Below are 9901 nucleotides of genomic sequence, written 5' to 3'. Positions count from 1 at the left end.
GAAGCAAGGATGCAATTAATATTCTCTCATAAGTTTCAGACATACAAAATTACAAGTACTGTTGACTATTACTAGTTTTTGAAAAAAATCAAAGATGTTTTTCTGAGTACAGGGCATTTCTGAAAAGGCTCACTGTAAACAAATGTAACAGCTGAAATTCACTCAAGTCCAAAGGCTATATATTTTCATCAAACGCATGGATTCACTTGATATTCCCATATATGTTGGAGAAATATATGTACTATTGATTCTTACTAGTTTCTAGAAAATCAGACATGATCTTATATTTCCGGGCAATTTTGGAATGGACCTAGGTGTCAGTAATGTAACAGCTGAAATTCACCTCAAGTTCCAAAGGCTATATTTTTTCATCGAAACCATGGATTGACTTGATATTCCCATATATGTTGGAGAAATATATGTACTATTGATTCTTACTAGTTTCCAGAAAATCAGACATGATCTTATATTTCCGGGGAATTTTGGAATGGACCTAGGTGTCAGTAATGTAACAGCTGAAATTTACATCAAGTTCCAAAGGCTATATTTTTTCATCAAAACCATGGATTGACTTGATATTCCAACATATGTTGGAGACATATACGTACTATTGATTCTTGCTATTTTTTTCGAAATCAGAGAAGTTTTTGTATTTCCGTCTATTTTCTGAAAGTGACTGGGTGTGAATGACAGAAGAGGTCAATTGAAGGTCAACTTTGGATGAGTATTTTTCTTCATCAGAAGTATGGATGGACTTGATATTCCAATATATGTTGGAGGCATATACGTACTATTGATTATTGCTATTTTTTTCGCAATCAGACAAGTTTTTGTATTTCCGGGGATTTTTGGAATGTGGCTGGGTAAGAGTGACAGAAGAGGTCAAATATAGGTCAACTTTGGATGAGTATTTTTCTTCATCAAAAGTATGGATGGACTTGATATTCCAATATATGTTGGAGACATATACGTACTATTGATTCTTGCTATTTTTTTGCAATCAAACAAGTTTTTTTTATTTCCGGGGAATTTTTGAATGTGGCTGGGTGTCAGTCATACAGAAGGTCAATTGAAGGTCAACTTCCAGTGTTTTTATTTCTTCATCAAAAGCATAAATTTGCTTCATATTCCGTCATATGCTGCACAAATATATCTACTAATGATACAAACTACCTTTGTAAGGTTTACATTAGATGATCACATCCCTGTGACATGCAAAGTTATCACACTTCTGAATAGTGGGGAGGGGGGCAACTACACATGATGTCAACTTCAAAAATCATTTTCTCAAGATCGCCTTGGCCGATTGACTTCAAATTTTCTGTGTAAGTAGAGTCTATTGAGTTCTGACAAAGGATTATATTCAAAGACAGCTATATATTACCGTAACCATTTAGGACTTTCGAAATGGTAAAAAATGTAGTATATAGCTATAACCTAAAGATACAACACGTGAAAGAAGAGCGATCGGCACTTAAGGTCTCATTGATGTATTACTCCGCGAGTGGACACCCTAAAAGAGATCCGAGCCAAAAATGAACGGCTGCACGGACGCAAGTTTTTAGCGGTGAGAAATTCCCTTTTAGCCAGCGGAACTGATCTCAAAAGTTAGATTGGTGAAAGCTTATTTGTAACTGAAGAAATTAGCAGGTAAAGTTTTGCAGCCGCGCGCTAGGTCGGAGGTACACAGTCGTGGGTTCTGAGTGGTGCGGTTGTACAATAGCAGCGAAAAAGTGCCTTTTGTGGGGATTGACTAATCGTAGTTTGTAATTGCTATAAAAAAAGTTTCTACGTATAGTTTACATTGGCAATTTTTTCCCACGATATAGGGTAAATGTGCTCGCCATAGAATGAAAAATCTGCTGAAATTTCACGCAGCTTCATTATGAACGCGCCCATTTAAACCACGAATTATAACATAGAAGTCTATGGAAAGAAGAAACTCATCAATGAGACCTTAACACAGTACATATAGCATACCGAATGAAACACTGTTTTATCCCCTGTACATACGCACCTTCCATGTGTCGGCACACGGCTGAATAAACGCACAGTCCCCGGGGTTCTTCAGCACGTCATTGCTCCAAGTTCTGGCGGGCGCCATTTTGGTGAGGCACGCCTAATCCTTCCCATCAGCCTTAGTAGCCACACCCCCTTGTTTGAACTCCATGGTGTTGGTAACGTTTAACAGTTGACTCACATTTTACTCAACCCCTAACACTTGTTATTTGGTATATTCGACTTTGGCATATTCCATTGCAGAAAACAAGGAGGTCACAATATCTTTCGAGTAAGAAAATGCTATCTTCATACCATTGATTTTCAGCTAGAATTACAACATTGTTACAATATGCATGTATTATGAAGTAATTGATAAATCATTGTTTTCTTATATGATGGAAGAAAATAAATTAGTGCAAAATGGTACGCCCCCATTTCGTAATATTTATCATTCCAATAACCTTTCACCTTCCGGGAACTTTCCCGCGCTTTTTTGGTGTCGCTTGCGCATTCCGGCGGAGAAGACTGGTTAGAAAACTGCGGGTCGCCAGTCACGCTTTGTGAGAAAGACGGCCGTGTAAAACAGCTTCAGTGAACGGTAAGAATCAACTGCTCTTGCTAGTGATTTTATGTAGAACTGCTGTATCAAAAATTATTCTCAGAGACTATCTGGAAACTGAGAGGAAAGAGAGATCACTGAAAATTTGTGTGGGTACCGGGTTTCTGTCAAAAACTTGTGTGCGGCGGAAAGACCATCTGGTTCTTGTTAACGTTACAGTCAGAGCGCCTAGCGAAGATGAGTTTCTATTTGCGCGGGAAAAATGCACCTAGTCTTTCGAATTTGCATTTTGCCTCGACCACTTTTCAAGCTGTGTAACTTGTTTTACTGTTGAGATTTTGCTCTCATAAAACTTATGAGAGGTTGGTGTTTATTAAAACCAAGTTAAAACTTGTGTGTGTTCGAGGCATGTTTCAAAAACTAGCCTGAATGCCAGACTGTTTTCAGGGGGCTCATAAAGCAGCCCCTCGGCTCCAGGGTCAACATGCCCCCATTGAAATTTTGCCAGACACCCATGACTGCCACATGAGTTCAGAGTGAGATTACATTATTCGGGGGCCTGTGGCAAAATTTTCGGTCGCCCTGGGGCGGAGGAGGTGTCCTGTGAAAGCCATGCAGTCTGTCATCCAGGCTAAATTAGGCCATGTTGATTTGATTATATGGATGACATCCGCGCTCGCACCAATTTTCGGCCGTTTCCAAAAAAAAAAAAGTTTTCCACCACACAGTAAATTGTACAAAGCAGCTGTAAAATGAGCACAAATATTCCGTAGATTTAAAAAAATAGTATCAGAAAACAGATAATTAATCATAGTCTAATGCCATAGAATGCCAAAATAAATCTAAACTCAAAGAATAAGATGTGAAAGGACAGAAATAAAAAAATCTTCTGTTGGTAGGGGGAGGTACCAGTACAGAAATTCAGGTCCTGTTCTGGTCCAGAGGAAACTTGAGAACTGGCAATACTCAAAACAATGGTAATTGGTCAGTTTTGCTACAAAGGAATCTGTTTGGTGGACTATTGGACTCCCACTAGCATTTACAAATCCCATCGCCAAGTAATACGGGCTAACTGTCTTTGTACCTTTGACTGTAGAAACTTGGTACAATTGACTATAAACTCTACTTGACTTCCTCTTGCTGTCTTCTTGGCCCCCGGTATGACCCCAAATGCCTGCCGACATAGTGTGTCCATTTTGTAATTGGCGAAACCTGTTCCTCTGATTTTTTTTCAGGTCTGTTTTTTTCGGATAGGCCCAAGAAGAAAAAATTGTCTTGCTCCCGTATAATGTACTGGTCCCTACACCTAACTGTTGGTATACCATACTATGTGTGTTTAGTCCTATGTTCAACCTTTCTGGCCACTTTGATTTCACACTGGAGGCAACTTTTTTTTTTTGCCAAACTTTTTTTTTTATTCGCTCGCTCGCATCAATTTTGGAGTTCCCAGAGGATGTCATCCATATAATCAAATCAACATGGCCTTATTGAGAACTAATCCATAATATTGTCACCGCCTCCCCCCAAAATGAGCCTGAGAAGATAACCAACTGTGCACAGATTTGTTACTTTAATAAGGCCATGTTGATTTGATTATATGGATGACATCCTCTGGGAACTCCAGAACTAATGCCAGCGAGCGAATAAAAAAAAAAAGTTTGGCCCCCCAAAAAAGTTGACTTCAGTATGAAATCTAAGTGGTCAGGAAGTTTGAACGTAGGACTTAACACACATACTAGTATGGCATACCAACAGTTAGGTGTAGGGACCAGTACATCGTACAGGTGCAAAACGTTTTTTTCTTCTTGGACCGATCCGAAAAAAAAAGACCTGAAAAAAATCAGTGGAACCGGTTTCGCCAATTAGAAAATGGACACACTATGTTAGCAAGCGTTTGGGGTCTAACCGGGCTAAGAAGATCTAGATGACAAGAGCGAAGTCGAGTAGAGTTTATAGTCATTTGCACCAAGTTTCTACAGTCAAAGGTACAGAGACTTGATTACATGGAGATGGGATTTTAAAATGCCAGTGGGAGTCAGATAATCCACCAAACAGATTCCTTTGTTAAATTGTAGCAAAATTGACCAATTATCATTGTTTTGAGTATAGCAAATTCTCAAGTTTCCACAGACAATCAGGTTCAGGTCCAGATCTGGAAATGATCCTCTGGACCTGAACGGAACCTGTACCTAAATTTTCTGTACTGGTACCTACCCCTACCAACAATAGATTTTTTTTCACATCTTATTCTTTGACTTTAGATTTATTTTGGCATTCTATGGCATTAGTTATCTGTTTTCTGATACTTTTTTTCCAATCTACGGCATATATGTGCTCATTTTACAGCTGCTTTGCACAATTTACTGTGTGGTCAAAAACTTTTTTTTTTTGGAATTGGCCGAAAATTGGTGCGAGCGTGGATGTCATCCATATAATCAAATCAACATGGCCTAATGAGAAAAAAAATCATTATTTTTATTTTTTTATCATAGACATGGGAGAAAGTATTTCACATCATTTTGACTTGATTGGATTTTTTTTATTATGATTGGATTCTTTTTATTATACCAAGAACATTAATAGAACAGGAAGAAATGGACCGGATGATTAACTTATGATACAAAACTAGAGTTCGGCGACCTCATACCTCCATAAAAATTTAGAGCTTTCGTAAATTTCAGGCAATTGACCAACACATCAACATAATTCATGCATGGTGTTGTTCATCATTGACTAACGTACACATGTCACAATTATAAAATTCCCATTATTGATCATAAAGCGGTTTTGAATTTTTACATAAATTATGCAAATAAGTTCCTCTTTACCATATTTGGTATCTGCTTATATTCCACCTATCATAATTAACATGTGTTACATGTATTGAGGTCCAGTTATTGAAAACAATGGAACTATACTACTATATTTCCTCATTAATTATGCAAGTTAAGTCCTCATTCGCATAGCATGCATATCATTGTGAACATCTTTGCCTAAGCTACCTGCATGCCTAAAATGCAGGCAATCCGTCGTTCCTTTCTGCAGTTATCCGCTTTGGAGTGTCTTGACAAAAACGCCCCTGCAGTTCCACAATTAAATGTCAGGGGACTGAAACTTGCCCCACATTTTTATGTCGCTAAAAGCTATCTACCACTTTAATGTCACGACCATATCACGTCAGTGACAAGAGATACATTGAAAAAACTGCTATGATAGAATATTCTCATTAATTATGCAAATGTATTCCTGATTTGCATAATTAGTATCTTATCTTGTACAACATTGTCTAAGGTACCTACATACCAAAAATCATGAAAATCCGTTGTTCCCTTCTTGAGTTATCCTCGTCAGAAGTTTTTGACAAAAATGTCCCTGCTATCCCCAAACTAGACGCTAGGGGGCCCAAACTTATGTCATTTCTTCCTGAGCACAAGAGCTATCTAACACTTAAAAATCGTGACCATAGCATGTTCAGAACACCGAGATAGCAAAACCAGAAGTTGCGCTGCAGCACCAAGGGGAGTTGCTAGGGGGCCCAAAATCTAATCATTTCCAGCTTTCGTCACACACTACCACCACAACAAGTATGAAACCAATCCACCCAGCCGTTCTTGAGTTATCTTGTTTACACACACACAAACACACAGACACACAAACGCGGGGTAAAATATAACCTCCATGACATTTCATGGAGGTAAAAAGAGCATGGTCCTAAGAACCATATTCTTTACCACGGTTATATAAGCAATATACAAAACTAGTAGTATTTGAATCATTGCCTTCATCAAGAAGGTTATGTTTTTGTGTTTCGTCGCCCTCTGGCGACGAAACGCCATGTGTTGGGTTTTACCTTCAGTGCATGCTTCGATGCATGCATGAATGGTACATTGTACTTGGTTCAACACTTGGTTCAACACTGTGTCGCACAGCATGAAGACCTTCCATGTTTGTTGTTCAACCATTGCCTTATATGGCAAGACCTGCAACATTTCATGTGAAGTTGCCACCGTGAAAATCGCGAACATTAATCCACCACGAACATTTCTGCATTTACAGTATATTCAAGGTCTGGGCATGATGCTATGGTCATGATTCTTTATATATATATATAGCTCTTCCAGCAAAGAGTAAGTGGTGTACTTTGGGCTCTCTAGCAGCTGTTTTGAAACTGCAAGAGTTGAAAGAGAATAACTCCAGAATGGGTTGACAACTTTTGGTATGTACATAGTTTAAGCTTTGTACATTTAGATGGTAACTCTGCAAATCAGAACATAATTTGTGTGATTTATGAGGAAAGTTTATAAACCTGCTCAATGCTGCGTTCTGTGACATGACTGTTCGGAATGGACTCTGAGAAATTGATAGAGGAAGTTTCATGTATGCAAATGAGACCAAATGTGTATAATTGATTAGGTAATGCTATAATTCTTTAGTGGTAATACTAATAGACTAGACTTTAATTTTTTTATAGTGTTTGTGTAGGTGTGTGTGTGTGTGTTTGTGGATGACATAGTACAGCATAACTCGAACACCTGGATGGATGTAGCCTCAGTTGTTGATATTCTGTATGTGGGTAGGTCTGTGGGTAGGTCTTCAGACTTTGAAATGATTACATGTTTGGCCTACTAGCGGCTTGTTGTGGTACAGCAGCAGAATGCCGGTTTTGATATCCCGAGTTCTGGACTTGCTCTGGTCAAGATTTTGTATGGTAGGTCGGGGCAGAGAGTAAGAGGTGTAGGTTTGGACTCTATGGAGGTGCTACTGTAACAGTACTTTGGGTCAGGATGATGTATGATATACAGCATGTATCTCAAGAGATTTAGTCAAGAACCAAAAAGTTAGTTTTTTTTCTCCACTGAGTGAGATTTTGATATTATTTGCTACAGTACTTTTCAGTCATGGCATCAAGCACTTGATCATCAAAGAAAAATAGAGCCAATAATGAGAATTCCATCGATAGAAGTGACAATACATTTAAAAAAATGTCATTTAAATTTTGGGAAAAGTTGGTTTGGGTAAGTAGATTTTTATATACTTACCCAATAGGACAAGTGAATTTTAGAAAATTTGTCCATCCCTGGGTTATTATGACAGTGTAGGTCGATTTTTGGACTCCTGCTGATTGCATTTGGTCCTACAGCAGCATTTAAAGACATCTTTTGTCCTGGATGTGCTGTTCAATTTTAGGTGGAAGATAGGTGTTGAAATGAGGTTGAAGTGGTGTGATTGCTGTGTAACTGCAGGGTCATTTTTGTGGTAATGTTTGCATGTCCAGTGGATTAAAGGACCTCTGATATTTGCTTTGTTGCAAAGTGTTGCGAACCCAACAATTTTGAAGTGTTTTTTGGCCGTCTGGTGGTTGACCTTGGTACTGCAGAAGGACTTCCTGTTTTTGTGTATACGTTGGTTGACCACAACACCAGCTATGGTGTTGATTTCTATTACTAAATGTAGCTGGCAGATGAGTGTTGTCAGCCAAAGAGAAGCACTGGTGTATGTTTCAGTGCCCTAGAATGTTGCTATGGAATGGCAGGGTCATTTAAAACAAGAAAGCTTCTGAAAAAAGCTGACCAGTGCTATTTTTGGAAAAAGCCTGGATGTTAAACAAAATGACATGAAATAATAGTTTTTAAGCATCGAATTACTGAAATTGTTACAGGTGGGGTTCGAATCCACGATCCATGGCTGCAAAAGCAAATCGCTATCTGCACCCAGAGCATTAGGCCATTCGGCCACGCTGACTCAATTACGCAATTACGCGTATAGAAGGGCTATTAGAAGGGTGGTTAAATTGACCGATCCATGCATGCATCCATGCATCCATCCATGCATCCATGCAAACCAAACGAATGGTTGAAAGAACCGCTTCTCCTGTCTCAAAGCCGGTGCTATGCACCGGCAAGAAAAGATATTTGTGACCTCCCTTGATTGGAACTGTAGCAGCCAGTTTTGTTTCAGACTTAAATCAATTATATAGAAATTTTGTAAACCTGTTTCATTATAGAACTTATGTAATTGAGAAAAAGAAGAACATTTATAGATGGAATTATACAAATTGAAGATCAAATTTGATCAGAAAATACTATACTAGTAATCTTATGGTGGTAATTGACGTGACTATAATTCTTTATATGAATTATGCAAATGTCAGGTCTTGGTTTGCATGAATGATCAGAAAATGCCAGTTTAGCCTTCCTTGTTTAAGATGACTGTTGTACTTTGTTTGGACAGGTATGGCGTCATGAAACTCTAATTCAGGTATTCTCGAGTAGAGAAATTAATTGAGAAACTAATTGAGTGTATTTTTTATTGCAGAATCAGGCTACAATGGCAACAGCACAGAGGTCACTTGACTTCTACCATGGCATACACTCAACTGCCCTCTTACAGGGTTTGCAGGAACTGCGATCAGAGAACCTGCTGGTAGATGTCACCCTTTGTGTCTCCGGACAAGAGATTCCATGCCACAGAAATGTACTTGCTGCTTGCAGTGGGTATTTTCGTGCAATGTTCTGCAATGGTCACCTTGAGAGCAAGGAGCATAAGGTAACCATTCAAGAAGCAAGTGTCGGCCTTGTGCAACTTCTTGTTGACTACGCCTATACGTCAAAGGTAACCATCACAGAGGACAACGCTGTAGAGTTGATGGAAGGGGCCAGCTTCTTCCAGGTTCCACCGGTCAGTGATGCATGCACAAAGTTCCTATCAGACAGTCTTAGCGTTAAGAACTGTCTGAAGATGGTAAATTTTGGTGGCAGGCTGAACCCCAACCTGGAGACAAAGGCATTGACGTATGCCATGAAAGAGTTTGCATCCGTCAGCAAAATACCAGAGTTCCTTGACATGACAAAGGAGCAACTACTCAAACTCATCTCATCAGATGACCTGAATGCTCCAGAAGAAACTGTGTACATGGCAGTCCTGAAATGGATCAACCATGACACCAGGAAGAGGAAGAAGGAGATGAGAGAGCTGATGGAGCTGGTCAGGTTCCCCTTCATGGACAGGATGTACTTCATGGAGAAGGTGGAGATGGACAAGGTCATACGCAAGTGCTGTCCGGATATCGTGTCAGAAGCTCGCAAGTATCAGGCCTTCCCAGGAGAGGTCCAGTCACCCCGCACCCGACCCCGCCGTGCCAGTGGTCTGAGGGAGGCAGTTGTGGTCATTGGAGGGACGGAGAGATTTGCAATGGGAGAAAAACCTTCGGTGGAAAGCAACTCCATCGTGATGACACACTCATCTGCACCATCAAGCGCCAGTTGGGTTTCCATGAGTAGGATAAAGAGAACAAATGACTTTTGGATTGGCTGGTGCAGTTTTGGGCACAAGTGACATCAT

The 9901-nt window shown here is 39.5% G+C and overlaps 1 protein-coding gene and 1 long non-coding RNA gene across 2 annotated transcripts in view; one reads left to right on the top strand and one right to left on the bottom strand.

The window, feature by feature from the left end:
- Positions 1 to 2170, bottom strand: part of LOC118414003 — a 4096-nt gene extending 1926 nt beyond the window's left edge. The window contains exon 1 of the long non-coding RNA XR_004830902.1: positions 2018 to 2170. This is a non-coding gene — a long non-coding RNA (uncharacterized LOC118414003). The remainder of the gene's footprint in view (positions 1 to 2017) is intronic.
- A 309-nt stretch (positions 2171 to 2479) lies between these two features.
- On the top strand, positions 2480 to 9895 carry LOC118414999 (kelch-like protein 24). Its single transcript, XM_035819366.1, has 2 exons — positions 2480 to 2599; positions 8876 to 9895. Exon 2 carries the CDS (start codon positions 8888 to 8890, stop codon positions 9893 to 9895), a length of 1008 nt encoding a protein of 335 aa, XP_035675259.1. The 5' UTR covers positions 2480 to 2599; positions 8876 to 8887.
- Positions 9896 to 9901: the final 6 nt, after the last annotated feature.

Source organism: Branchiostoma floridae, chromosome 4 (genome assembly GCF_000003815.2).
Source record: "Branchiostoma floridae strain S238N-H82 chromosome 4, Bfl_VNyyK, whole genome shotgun sequence".
Taxonomy (NCBI): Eukaryota; Metazoa; Chordata; class Leptocardii; order Amphioxiformes; family Branchiostomatidae; genus Branchiostoma; species Branchiostoma floridae.
This window is presented reverse-complemented; position numbering and strand designations above follow the sequence as displayed.

Coding starts and splice junctions, on each gene's coding strand:
- LOC118414999 (XM_035819366.1), top strand. CDS start 8,888: ATGGCAACAGCACAGAGGTCACTTGACTTCTACCATGGCATACACTCA.